The sequence below is a fragment of the Nelumbo nucifera genome, chromosome 4 (genome assembly GCF_055504915.1).
Source record: "Nelumbo nucifera cultivar China Antique chromosome 4, China Antique-T2T, whole genome shotgun sequence".
Classification (NCBI taxonomy): Eukaryota; Viridiplantae; Streptophyta; class Magnoliopsida; order Proteales; family Nelumbonaceae; genus Nelumbo; species Nelumbo nucifera.
Window position 1 is genome coordinate 1,452,901 of NC_142652.1, and position 14,600 is coordinate 1,467,500.

The window sequence follows — 14,600 nt, forward strand, 5'->3', positions numbered from 1 at the left end:
GTCTTCGACACAAACCGGTAAGAGCTGGCATTCCGGTCTCATGTCCCGAAAAGAAAAAGGACAAATTAGTGATCAAAACGACGTCAACCTTTCAAATCGCAAAAGACTGTTCGGAAGAAAGCTAACATACGCCGAGCATGCCGGGAACTACACTACACTCTCTACTCCCCCATTCCCCTTTGTCCCCACCATCCATTTTCCTTGATCTTGAATCTCATTGGCCATTGCATTGCCACGGAGATTTGAAAATTATTGGGGGGTAAGATTGTAACAATGATCACCCTTACATACTATTTGTTTTAGTTTAGACGTCCCGACACGGTGGAGAAGGTGAACCCAATCCAATACCCCCACAGTGCGCAAAATTAAAAGCATTGCGCCTTTACACTGTTGGAAAAGATTCCAAAAGAGTGGTGATTTAAGTCCAGTGAACGTAGTAGCCTTTCTCAATGGAAATCAGCGGAGAATGGCAAATGTTTTGATATACGAGTGGAGGCATAGAGATTGGCAATCTCCACTCTACCTTTTGGTTATCCGTTTCAACGGAGCCTGTTAATTTTGAGGGTGTGGAAGGGTTCTGGAATTTTTTGTATAATTTATAATATGTAGGCTAAAGGTAGGATACAGTTATGGCTCAAACCCAAATTGATAACTTATATGTTTCCTCTATACTTCATTCAATCAAATAGTTAGAAATTTTGATGTTGCTTCATATGTTATTTTCATATTTTGTGTGTTTATCATTTATATTTAATAGAAATTAATGTATAGAAAATTGGAAGTAGGTTTTGGTCCTTCTGGACCCAATTCGCCCTAGAGTAGAATTTAGATTCCGAGAATCCAATTTCATATGGGTTTGGGGAGATGGAGTCTCAAAAAACCATTCAACCTAAAGGCTTAAGCTATTAGATAAGGTATTTGAATAAGTTGATATTCTCTAACATCCCCAGGGCTCATTGGGTTTGAAATGTGAATAAGCATAAATCCACTCATACCTTGTGCTGAAACTTAATTAATTATAATGGGGGTAATGAAGATCAAACTAATACTATCTCAAAGAACCATTCAACCTAAAGGCTTAAACTATTAGATAAAGTCCTTGAATAGATTGATATTCTCTAACCATAATGCCATCACTAAAAGGTCCTGGGTGTGAATCGAATAGTGGGGAAACGCTACCAGATTTGGAAGTAGAAGATATACAACAAAATGGATGTAATTTTGGAGCTGCTGAAGCACTTGATCGATCAGTGTACACAGGGATGTCTATAATTAACTTCTATTCAAGGCTGGTGGATGCGACCGTGAAAGATTTCTATCTTCCATCTTGAGCCTTGACGCAATAGCACTGGATCTTCTTTCCCTGAAAACACAATGGAGAGAAGGCAACATTCAACCTTTATTTTCTCTTCGGGCATCAATTTCAATTTAACAATGACGTTTTCAGGAAGTGATGCGGGAAGGAAGATCATAAACTGTACTAAGCATATCCATACTTGAGTGATGGTTTATATAGTTTTACTTTTACACAGGACTAGTTTGTTTGTTGTTTGCTTAGACGGATCATGGATAATTTTAATATCTGATTGTGGTGTCCACAATTAATTAATAACACAAATCTGTTCTTCGCTCGTTGGAAAAATAAACCATATAGACAGAGTAATCTTTTTTCCTAACAAACTGAACAAAGAAACCTTCTCGACCGGCCATTTATTGGAGTTTAGCCTACTTTTACAGCAATCATACGAGTTTCCTTTTTTTCCTTTTTAACTAATATATAAAAGATGCCTTTCAAGTTCAACACTTGGGGTTCCTACATGTCTGCTATGAGATGGATTTGTATCCAATACACCCACAAACAGGAATCTTCCAGTCAACTATTTATATATAATACCACCCCCCCCCCAACCCTTCCAACAATACAAGGTGGGTTATATGGCTGACAGACAATCGTATTAAGTCTGTGGCCAATCCAGTGGGTTCCCTACCTGATGAATGGTCTTGAATTGGACTGGCCACTATATCCCTCCATATGGTAGAAAGAGGTGAATTCATGTAGGGAACCCCCCTACTTGATTCAAACTATAGAAAAGAGGCTCGCTGGTTGGATTTAGAGATGGCAATTTCATCCGTTTTTAAGGGCCCTGCCTCACCCTGTACGGACTGGGATGGGTTTTTTGACCATTAATCGGGGTTCGGGGCAGATTTGGGAAAAACCCAAAATTCTAGCGTCGGGGATGGTATTTATCAGTCCTGCCCTGACTATATATATATTATATTGCATTACAATATTATATATACTATGGGGAATGAGGATCGAGTTAGGACTTTTAGCCCCACTGAGGTTCGAGGCGGAAACAGGGAGGGAAATTTGGGTTCAAGATTGGGTACAGGGAAGGCAAAACCCAGCCCCACCTTATCCCGTTGCCATTCCTAGTTCGATCTAGGCTGTTTTCGCGCACAACCTATTATAGTTTTTCTGTGTGGAAGTATGATGTAGGCCATAGGCGGGCCAATTTGCCACATTGTAAGGGAGCATTCAAATTTGCCACCTATTCAAACCTCCTCTCCAAATGAGTCTTTAACCTACCCTTTTGTTAGTGTTTTCACTGCTTTACACAAATAATACCCATGGTTGCAAATTTCAATATCCTAGCATTAAACGTTTGGGAAGGGGGGTGCCCCCTCTCACCTTTTCTCTTTATTATATGCACCTAGCGGTCGTTGCATCACAAACTTTTTTTTTTTCGAGAGAAGTTGCATCACAAATTTGACTTGTAGACTTTTAAGGGGTGGTCCTAAACTTAACCACCTCTTGTTTGTCAATGATATCCCATCTTTGGGCGCTTGCTCGTCTATGCGTTAGGTGAATTCTATTCTTGAAGTCATTCATATGATGCATGGTCTGGCCAACCCAAACCTGACCTGAAACTCATAGTTTTAGGGTTGGGATAGGGTTAAGGATGGAAGTTCAACAATTTGGATTGGGTAAGGGTTGACATCAAGCCGACCTAACCCAGTCCAACTTGCACCCCTAGGCCCTTAACAGCGAGGTTGTAACAGAGCACAAAGAATCATTTTGTGCATGCTTTTTAAAAACGAACCAGTGACTGAACCGGTCAGGGGTTCGGTTACTGGTTCAAATGGTCCGACCGTTCGACCGAACAGTTGGCCCGTTTTGATAAAAAAAATTGAAAAACGGTCAAAACCATTCGAACGATTAACCAGCCGATTCAGCGGTTTAACGGTTTTAAGAAACAGCAGATTTGGGGGAAAACAGAACTGGTCACCGGTTTTTCCGGTCCGGTCTGGTTTTAAAAACCATGATTTTGTGCAGGTGTGTAACAAGGAAGGAGCACAAATAAAATAATGCCTAGATTGGACTTGGACTGGTTGGGCCCAATTGGGAACATACCGCTAGTTGGTGAGGTGGATAAACCCAAAAGAAGAAAAGGGTGGTGAGGTGGTGTGGTTCAGCTTTGCACATAGTCATTGTAGTCATTAATCAGGTCAATTACATTTGAGGAGAAATACACTGCATCATGATTCATCCCCCTATATGGAAGGAGGATGAATACTGACCGTGGATTCATCAACGGTTCACTAACATTGTCAAATTTACAGGGCCCAATGACAAGTGACATCTCGGAACTTACATTGCCTTTTACACCACGATGTTGTATAATATAATATCTTATTTAAGTTTGGGTGTATTACTATTAATTTATAAAAACCAATTCAAATGGATTTCGCATTCACGGGTATAAGCATTTTATACAAGTTATAATGGGTTCATGTACATTTCACAATAATAAATTACTTGTTAATTGCAAATTTGCAATAGAATAAAGTATATATGTATTTACAACGTATAAACTTTAGAATTTCTAAAATTTGTAAGTTTCTTAGCCACATCCATTTCATTTCCTCAAGTTTCTTTTGGTAATCGTACAAGGTAAAGCCAACACTTTGAAACTTGATCGTCATTGAGCTTTAATAATTAGTGTGGATCGAAGCCTTAATAGTGGGTGAATACCCAATAGGCCAATACCCATGTTCCGAGAGTCTAAAGTTCACGGTTCGAAAGTTGGACAATGAAACAAAAGAAAATGAAAGATCAACTGCATCTAATGGTGGCTCAGTTGTAGTAGGCTTGTAGCAGACCTAGCATCAACTCCCGCTGCCACCAGGACCAGGGGGATGGGCTACCCCTGTTGTGTAGGCCCATGAAGCCAAAAATACACAAGTAAAAATCCCATTTTAAACAACAAGAAATGACATCCACGGGATAGCAATACATTATGTCACCACATGAAAAAGAATTATGACCGAGAAAACCTTGGCTTGGATAGCAATAACAATTTATCAATGTACGGGAATTTTACGAAAGTGACTTCTTAACCCAAAGATGGGGATGGAATTGATGATCCGAACCACAGATATTCTCATTTACACTACACAACACAAAGCACAAAAATTTAGTAACAACTGGCCTTTAACCAAGAGAATTTAGCCACGGTTACCACTCTGCTCAAAATTTTCCAACTAAAAACTAATGGTCAATTCTCTAATTATCCCGTCTGGTAGACCTCCGACGAGGAACAGCATCTTCCTTTTCGTTCTCTCCTTCCTTCTCTCCACTGCTTTCCTGATTATTGGTAGCCTCTGCAGCTACAGTACTACTTGTCTCCTTGGTGACCTTAGCCTGCGTGCATAGAAACACAAACAACCTCAGAACCAAAGCTATCGATGGACGTAAGTTCAAGAGATAAAGGGCAAAGGGCATCGCCAAATGAAAACTCACAGATGCTTTCTTCCCACCAAAGAGAATCCTAAAGAAGACTGTCAAGATAACTATCACAATGGAGACAAGAATGCCTATGGTGAGGTTCGGTTGTGTCTCTGCCTTCTCAATTAGATCCTGCAAGAGACATACAATAACTAATAAACTTCCAACAAGATTTTAATCAATGTTCAATAATGAAATTTATGAAGCTGCACAGAATAAATATTCAATGGTAAGAAAAGACTGCGGCCTCAGCTTCATGACTCACCAAGATTTTCAGCTTGTATCCATCTAAGAAAGGAATATCTGCCACCTTGTACAGGAGGTCAAATACCTTCTTCTGCACGATTGAATCCGATAGTTCTAAAATTCATTAGAATCTATCAACAAATAAAATAAATAATCTCAGCAAGATGAAAAGAAAGGAAGACCAGAACATCACCTTAATGCCTGAAAGCCCATCTGAAAGACCTGGCGTCGCTTCCTCAGCCTTCTGCTTCTCTTTCTCAACCTCATATTTTGGCTTCCATGCAGTCTCCCTGTATGATTCTGCAACCTTCTCATCACTTGCTATCAAGATGTTGTCAAACAAGATACCATCCTGCATTGTCCAAATCTCAATGCCAATGGCCGCTACGGGCTCAAAATCGGGCTTTTCAAGCTCAAAATAATCTGGGTTCGGGATCTCCCGGGGCTTCCAAATACCCTTGTAGTTTGGGTTGTCAATGAGAGGGGCGTGCCATTTTCCCTTGTAAGCAGGGTTTCTCTTCATAGGTTTCTTCCATTCACCACAACCAGGTGCTAAAGAACATTTGGGGTTCTCAATCTTTGGTGCCTCCCATTCACCATCCTCCTCGTCATCCCAATCTTCTGGCTTCGATGCATCAGGATCGTCGATTTCCTCAGGTTCATCATCCAACCACCCTTCTGGCTTCACAGCTTCCTCATCTACGATTTCCATGGGAGCATCCTCATCCCAGTCATCTGGCTTAACTGCATCTGGGTCGGGAATTTTTGCTCTCTCATCCCAGTCCTCTGGCTTCTTATCATCTGGGTCAGGAATGGTTTTGGGAGGGATAAGTGCTGGTTCAAAATCTTCAGCTGACAAGAAATTTGCCTTCTTCTTCTCTTCCCCATCAATCAAAATTCTCAATTCATTATCAGGTTTCAGAATGGCAGTGTAAACGTGGGATAGTTTATCAGAGGGAACAGATGGAGGGTACTTGAGGTGGTGTTCAATGAAGTTGCCACTCTTGGGGTTCTTGTGCTTAAGAATGAAATGCACCTTATCTGTGGATCCACACTTGTCAGGTCCAAACATGATGGAGTAAGGAGACTCGTTGTCAAACTCCTTGGGTTTCCAACCAGCCTCCTGAGGTCGCAGATATTTCAGGTATGCTCCTCCACATTCTAGCCCATTCTGAAGACGAACCTCGAATTGTAGGACAACTGTACCATCTTTGAGGTCCACAGGTTTGTCAAGCTCATTCACTATGGCATATTTCCTTGCTTTCTCACTCACAAGAAGCCCATAATCGTCATAACCGTCACTCTTTGCATGCTTCCATACACCTGGTACCAAATACACAGAGCTCATTACAAAGTGCAATTGGAGAACCATTGACAAAAGATAGGGGCCCGTGTTTGTGGATAGAATCCATGAATAAGAAAGAAACCGGGAAAAAAGACCAGGTAAACATGTTTCATCTTTTATAGCAAATCAGCCTAGTAAACAAATGCCCTCATAAAAGCAATGCACCTATCCACTAATGCATCATTTATTCTCTATTTGGCCTAAGGGCAGGGCAGCAAAAGGTATTCATTTCTCTGAGCTCAAATTCATCTTTGATCCAATTAACGGTGAACAGAATTTGATCTGTTTATAATTAGATCGAATCAGATATGGATACACCATTATTCAATATCCAATTGCAATCCAAATTCAACTCAAAACCAATATAAATCTGGTAGATAAGATTCAATTTGAATCCAAATATAAATGAATCAAATTAGGATTTACCCATATCCAGTTCAGTTCAATCCCTTTGCAGCCCTACCCAAGGGTCATACATACACCTTGCATCATTGAAGGAATGAAATGAACAAAAATTATGTAATGAGAAAAACAAAGAATGCAATCATGGAAATATCCACATCAACTCGGATTATTATAGGTGGAGCAAGTACTAGTGCAACACCTCAACGGAAATCCATGCTGGTCTGGTAAATGAATAAATGAATTGATGAAGGCAAATAAATAAATCTAAGAGTCCAATTACAGTGCATTTCAATTATTTGATGCATGTTACAACTAGTCACATTAAAGACATCACATGGTCTTTACTTTTCATCGATTCATATTACAAAAGGCGTAATTTCACGTTCCACAAGGTGTACTTACCATTAAAGATTTTAACAACATTAAATATGTCACTATGAGGTGTTGCTTTATCATTGGTGCATTCAGATTTGAGTTATGTTGTAGCAATTGCCATAGAGCACCATATGTTTTGTCTTCATATAACCATGACCCACAGAAAGGATAACAATGCAATCAAGTCAAATTGTAAGGAACACAAGCATGCTACAAAATCAATGTAATTTCCATTCCTATAGGTGGTATCTTTTTCAATGAAAGAAGCAAGCCAATGTCGTCAAGAATGCAGACATGTACACATGTGATTCAAGAATGAAAGATGCATAATTCCATCAGCATATGTTGAGTGGTCAAACAAAATGTTATTACTTAAGAATTGGAGAAAACGTCCTAACCACTATGATGGATCAATGGGACAATAACATCAAATATCTGAGTAGTAATGCAAGTTTCTAGGGCTGGCAATTTTGACCCCAACCCATTTGACACACCCATTCCATCAGCGGGTAGATATACCCATTAGGGTCAAAAGGCAAGGGTCAGGGTGGGTTGGTTCAATGGTACTCATAGGGTCAATTTGTTAAGGTTGAGGGGAAATTGGGAAAAGGGTTCCTTTCCTGCTCTTCCAAGTAAAAACGGGAGACACAGAGGTGGAGAAAGAGAAAGTTGAGAGAAATCAACAGAGAGATGTCTTCAAAGTTTGAACAGGAGACGCAGATGCAGAGGTAGAGAGAGTTAAGAGAAATGGAAAAAGAGTGGTCTTCAAAATTCGAACAGGAGACACATGCACAGAGATAGAGGGAAAGTTGAGAGAAACAGAGAGAGAGGTGGGAGGGCTTTCTTTCTCCCACTACAACCCAACCTCATCTCACCTCCCTGTAAACCGGAGCTAGAACACACTCCACACAACATCAACTAGAACTATACAATCCACTTCTCTGCATCTCCCTTAGATCTGTTCTATCTAATCACCTCTTTACCTTTCAATTATTTTAGCACCATATCAAGTTTTTCATTTTTCTTGACAGATTTTTCTCTGATGCCATACAATGTTTTCCTTCAAATCAGATTCTCTATTCCACTCTCAGAATTTAATCTGAATCACCTGACTTTCTTACTTTACAACTCACGGAAATAAAATTTTAATTTTTTGTCTTTCTGTACTTTTTACAAATGAACCTGAATATCCGTACATCTGGATCGTTTTTCTGTGACCCAACAGAATTTTTGGTGGTCTTAGTTCAAATTATAGCCTTTAGAAACCGCCATTATATTGCAAGGACTTTGCTTTTCAACATTTTTCAGAAACGCATAACTGAAACATAGAATCAGAGTGTTCGAGTTTTATTTTTTATTTTTTTCCTTTTGGTTCCTGAAACTCAAAATCAGTTTAAGGATCTGAAACTGAGATTGATTTTTTCCCAAAAAAAAAGGAAAATGAATATCACTTTTCGTAATTTCTTCTATTTAGTATTTTTTTAATTTATCATTTTGGCTATAATATATAATTTTCTTTAAAAAAATTGTATCGTTTTTTGTGTTTTCTACAATTTCCATTTTGGTTTGAAATATATATAATTTTTTGAAACTTTTATCATTTCATTGTTTTTCTGCAATTGCTCGCCTTTTAGTTTTTTGAATTTTAGCGAGTCATATGGGTGGGTTGGTACTCAACCCGCACACAACCCACTCGTTTGTCATCCCTACACATTTCCTCTTAAGTTCTTTCTTACACATAATAAACAAGTAAAAATGGCAAGCCAGAGACACTTGATTGCAATCAATGGTTCTGGAAAGCCACAGAAAACGGACAGGATTTATTGATTACCCAAACCATTGGAGAAGCATGGAAATTAATGAATGGTATTTCTTCTATTAATTTAAATCGAGATTACCACTTAAAATTTACAATTACTAATAATGTCACAGAGAAATCTAACTGGGTTTAGACAATACAATGTTTAAGAGGGAAATTATTATTATTAAAGAAGAAAGGAACATAACGCAAAGGGAGAGCAAGATGAACAAATATTAATTCGTGGTACTCCTTTGCTCCGATCCACGCTTAGAACTTGATAAACTTGCAACTTTATAAATTCAGTCATATATAGTTAATAATTAATTATATGTCCTTGGCAATAATAAAACATGACAAAGGTATCAGCTTGCAAATTCTTCGGTAAGAAAAACAAATGACAAAAAAAACAACGGACGAGAGTACTAGATTAGCAACTGGAAATAATACCATTGTAGTCCCCCTTCTCTGAAACGACCCATCGTCCCTCGAATGATTCGTCGAACGACTCATAAAACAGCTGAGGAAACAACATATATTCATAATTAGACACCACAAAGTTCTCCAACGAGGGCAAAAGGAAAACCAAGATTCTATCAGATATATTTTTTCCCTTACCGCATCGGACGCGCCGAGGCGGACAGTGGTGCATGCGATCAATAGGAAGATAAATTGCAGAGAGATTTGTGTAGTTTCCATCAGAACGATTTCATAACCCTATAAGAGAGCACCAGCCGATGATTAAAGAAATGATAATAATAATAATAAGAAGAAGAAGAAGAAGAAGAAGAAGAACTTAACTAGCTCAAGCCCTATCTATCAAGTCTCCCAAGTTCCCAAAATCCTAGAAGGCTAGACTAAAAAGGCTTCCCGATCTGTAACCGTGAGCTACCGAAGAAATAGATCTCGGACGAGGAAAATTCTAGACAGACTGAGAGCAGATACAAAAAGGAGATCCGATGGCTAGGGGAATGACTTGAACGGTATGTTACCTTGAGTCAGAAATCGACGTCAGAGCTGCGATGTTGTAATTGTAAAGGAGTCGCCCTCTTGCGAGTTTCGATAGCGCAACGGATCGTGGATGATGGATCTGATCTAGTAACAAGAGTCAATAGCCGAGGGAAAGGGCCTACCTTGCTACAATAAAAAGACGGGTTTCGAGTTGTTTCGACCAATGATATTACAAGCCACGTGAACTTATCCAATTATATGTCGCCACGTGCTCTTTCCGTACAATTTTGTTGGCTGGGAGCAACATTTGATACGATTTGGAAGGGGTAAAAAGGAAAAATGGCAAATTACAAATTCGCCCTGTATCCGTCACAAATACCCCTCGCTTTAATTTGCGATAAAGACTCGCTGAACTTTTAAGTTGCAATAAATATCCCTTGACCGTTAATTCTGCTGACGGAAGTCACTAAATAATCAAAATGCCCTCTTCCAGTAATGAAGTTTTTAAAATGATGAAAATGGGCCAAGCCATTCATTCCCCCTTTTCTCTAACCTACACAAACATGATATCAAATAAACATTTGACAAAAAATTTACATTGCTCTCAAAAGTTGTAGTCATGGTTTTTAAAACCGTACAGGACCGAAAAACTACTTGGCAGCCGGTTAGGTAATCGGTTCCCTTTGGCAGCCGGTTAGGTAATCGGTTCCCTTTCACTGTTCGGTGATTTATTGACCCGAGCAATTGAATCGTTGATTTAAACAATGATTTTTTTTTCCTTTTTTTTTTATTTTTTTATTTTGTAAGTTAGAACGAAGTGTCTATTCAAACTAGCTAAAACCATTCCTTAGAACTGTTCACTGTTCGGTCCGGTTTTAAAAACCTTTGTTTTAGTTAACATTTCACTTTGGATACAAATATGAATTCGGATTAGTTAAATGCTTTAGCCGTTCGGCAGGCTGTAGAACCAATGATAAGTTTCTATATTAGTAACAAATTCATGGGCCCTATTGTAACAGATACGGACCCGCCCCATATATTTAATACTGGCATAGAACTTCATCATTGGTTTAATAGCCCATTGAACAGCTAAAGCGTTCGACTAAATCTTATTCTACAAATACAATAAAATATCTAATGTTATTAAAAAGTCAATCGCCTTGGTAAAAAAAAAAACATATTTTTATCACCATCTCCAAAGAAAAATAAGCTGTGGACAAATATGCCACACCAATTATTTTAAATGTATTGCCATGGTTTCACCTAAAAATAAAAGGGCAAATTTGAAATTTAACAAAAAAAGAACTTTAAACAGATAAATAATAATCTTGTTAATGGAGGGATTCTTTATTGTGGAAGTAATAGGAGGTATTTGTCACTAACCCTATAGTAGGGGTCTTTGTAATTTACCCAATTAAAAGTTATTTAAAAAAAATCATTTTTTAAATGATGCAAATTTATAAAGAAGCTTTGGGATCTTTCAAGTGGGCATTGGATTTCAAAGCAAATCCATGAGTGAAATTTTAGAACTTGCCTATGTATTTAATAGTTAAAAATTCAAATGACTAATGATAGGCAATTACTAGGCAAGCAATAATCTATACTACTTAAAAAAGCACAAAGGGTATCAAAAATATTTCTGAAATTTTCTAAGCACAAAATTTACCCTCTATATTTAAACTTATTGATAAAAAATGAGGGCAAATAAGGTAATCAATTATTGATATTAAGTGAGTTGAAAATAGGTCATTTTAAGATATACAAATAGGGGTAAGTTTGTAAAATGTACATTTTTCAGATGTGAGAGCATTTAGATTGTTGAACAACTTCACTATATTCAATTATCTATAAAAGCATAAAAGCAATTTTTTGCCGATTGCTTTTAGAACCTCATCAAGGATAATTTGGCTCGTCTAATGATGTGACGATACATGGAGCGATAAGATGATGTGGTGACACCTCAACGATCCAAGCCACCTCGGGTCACTCAGCTAGAACAAGACCCAAGCAACTTGCTACATCCACTGACCTGTCGTTGTGCTACGTAGCTAGTTGTCTCCTATCTCCTCGATATCACGGTATACCCCAATTGGTTTTTTCTTCTCGCCACCCAAATCGGACAGACCTGGATAAGCCTTATCAGCTTACTCGAATTTCATCTTCGAGTGCGAAACCAACTTCAGACTAGGCGGGCCGATGATCTCGAACATGTATTGTGAAGCCCACGACAGCTTGCCTATATAAAGGCCTTGCCTCCAGGTTCACAAGGTACGTGCAATTTAGCTCTCAAATTCCATTGTTATTAAGCTCACAACTCTCTCAAATCTCCATCGCTAACTTAAGCATTGGAGTACCCACACCGGGTAAAGCACCTCGGAACACTCTGACTACTTTATTTTGCAGCTCGACCAGGCAACATCACTCCCAATGTTCGAACTGTCCTTCAATAGGAAGCGTTCAAATCACACGTCATTAGAGCCTTTTCGGAGGTTTTTTTTTTTGTTGCTTTTTAGACTTTAGGATTTCAGATTTATTGAACACCACCTAAATCTGTTCAGGATAATTAAAATTGGTCCTAATTTGATATAATTGAAACACAAAATAAAGAAATAGAACCAGTGGAACCAAACTTTGAACCAAATGTCGGGACTCAGGGAGAACCAAGTCACAAAACCAGAAATAAGGCGGAACAAATCTTATTGTTTAGATGCATCCATTAAAACTATAATCATAGTTAATACTAGCACCATATCAACATAGGAATGCAATTTGGATCGACTTGGGTCGAATATTTTAAACCCTAACTTAGTAACTCAAGCCTGATGTATACTTGTATTACCCAAGAGTTAATGCCTACAGATAGCAATTGTCCAAATATTTCAATTCTTAAGTTCAATCAATAAGTTAATGACATTCAAATAGATGCAGTAGCAAAATCCTATGTCTTTTTCTTTTTTTAAGCTTTTACTCTTTCTTATTTACTTGTGCACACACAACATATGCCCTTATACTAATGTGTATATCGATATCCATACTATATGAAGGGAAAACTTGATTTAGATTCTGTACCAGTCATAAAAAGTTAAATTAGTAATTGAACTTTCTGAAATATACATTAAAGCCCAACTCCTTAAAGTTATCATTACAGTGAGTGGTAAAATTATGAAAGTGTCCATATTTTGATTACCTTTTGCTATTCATCTTATTCTACCTTTGAATGTAAACCAGAGTTGACAAAGGCTCAATTCAAGTGAACGTTAGTAGTAAATTATGATAATGCCGTTGCTGGTTTGCATCCAATGTTTGAAAATAGAAGAAGATGAACAATGAAAAAGGAGGACTAGGACATAGAACATGGCCATTTTCATAATTTTACCCCTCACCCTAACCATAAGAGTAGCTTAATGAAATTAGACCTAAATGGTTATTTCTGAAAGGAGTCCGGATCTATTGATCATGCTTGTATGTCCACATAACCAACCACCGCATGAGAAGATTACACCAGTCCATATACACGCAAAACACTTTAGCATGTGTGGGGAACTAACAGAACAGTGTTAATAAGCTCCACCGTTAGTTCTCAAAAAATTTTCAAACTCAATTTCAGAAAAAAAAAAGTTTTATCTATTCTTTCTCCTTGAACCCCATCTTTGTCTCCAAATACTGTTCATCTATAAAATCTTAATCACCATCTCCTCATTTCTCTCTCATTCTCTCTTTGTGTCTTTGAACTTCTCTCTCTTTACCTCTGAACAATGTTCTCCGTTTACAAATTTAAAACCCTAATCATTTTTTTGAACCTTATCTTCCCAACTTGTGATCCGATTATTCCCAACATTCACAACTACCATCGTATTGCTCTCATTGAAGCTACTACAGGTGAGTCTTTTAATAAAAAAGATTTTCTGCTCTCAAAAAATGTTCTATTTTTTAAGTTAATATTTTATATCACTTAGGGGTTTCGTATTGATTTCATCGACTACTCTTAACTCTTCATTTTGGAATGTTTTGTTTTCACTGCTTTTCAAGCTTTTTTACCACCAACATTTGGACCACCTGTCTACTATTTGGAGTTTTCTCCTTCAAAAGTTTGAATGAGCCCAAACTTATCAAGCTTTTTTTATCACTCTAGTCATGACTTAAACAAATGGGACAAAACCTATGTAACCACACAGCCATACCAATAGATACCCATGTGCCATTACAATTCAGAAGAACAAGATAAAAAATGGGGTTCGACTATGATATGGAAAATATATGATATGGGAAAAATGACTGACCAATAAACTGAAATCACAAACGTGGGAGCAAATAAGGTGTTATTTATCAAAATTCATGGATGGATTTTGATTGGTCAAAACTCTTTCTATATCATATCTTTTCTGCATCATAGATTTTATGAGTGACAAATTTACATGGGTATATTTTCAACTATGTTAATATCCTTGTTTGATAAGTTTTATTTATGTCTTCTTCATTGTTTTTATTGGCTTATTCTCACATTTCTTTCTTTCTTTCTTTTTTTCAGGAAAACTTGGACTTTGGGGGGTTTTTTGTTCACAAACAAAGCCACAATAATTGAATCACTTTAAGCATTGATGCATTTTGGCTTATAAACTCAAGAGATAGCAATATTTTAAGTACTAAAGTGAATGATTAAAGAGAAGAAGTTAGTTTTTACAATTTAACTA

At 37.6% G+C, this 14,600-nt stretch overlaps 1 protein-coding gene across 2 annotated transcripts; it reads right to left on the reverse strand.

The window, feature by feature from the left end:
• Positions 1 to 4,322: 4,322 nt before the first annotated feature.
• On the reverse strand, positions 4,323 to 10,090 carry LOC104591915 (calnexin homolog). Of its 2 annotated transcripts, none has more exons than XM_010251063.3 (7): positions 9,951 to 10,090; positions 9,577 to 9,675; positions 9,409 to 9,478; positions 5,229 to 6,358; positions 5,055 to 5,126; positions 4,805 to 4,921; positions 4,323 to 4,705 (listed from the first exon to the last, which is right to left on the reverse strand). In XM_010251063.3, the coding sequence occupies exons 2-7, from the start codon at positions 9,655 to 9,657 to the stop codon at positions 4,568 to 4,570; spliced, it is 1,608 nt and encodes a 535-aa protein (XP_010249365.1). In that variant the 5' UTR covers positions 9,658 to 9,675; positions 9,951 to 10,090; the 3' UTR covers positions 4,323 to 4,567. The 2 variants fall into 2 exon arrangements, with proteins under 2 accessions (XP_010249365.1, XP_010249364.1); XM_010251062.2 differs by having other exon boundaries at positions 9,760 to 10,075.
• Between the last annotated feature and the right edge of the window lie 4,510 nt (positions 10,091 to 14,600).

Bases quoted from the DNA above. Each gene is read 5' to 3' on its own strand.
- LOC104591915 (XM_010251063.3), bottom strand. From the start codon at position 9,657: ATGGAAACTACACAAATCTCTCTGCAATTTATCTTCCTATTGATCGCA. The intron at 5,127-5,228 runs GTGATGTTCTGG...TCAATCGTGCAG, and splicing joins ATGGGCTTTCAGGCATTAAG to AAGAAGGTATTTGACCTCCT. The intron at 4,922-5,054 runs GTGAGTCATGAA...TGTCTCTTGCAG, and splicing joins GATACAAGCTGAAAATCTTG to GATCTAATTGAGAAGGCAGA.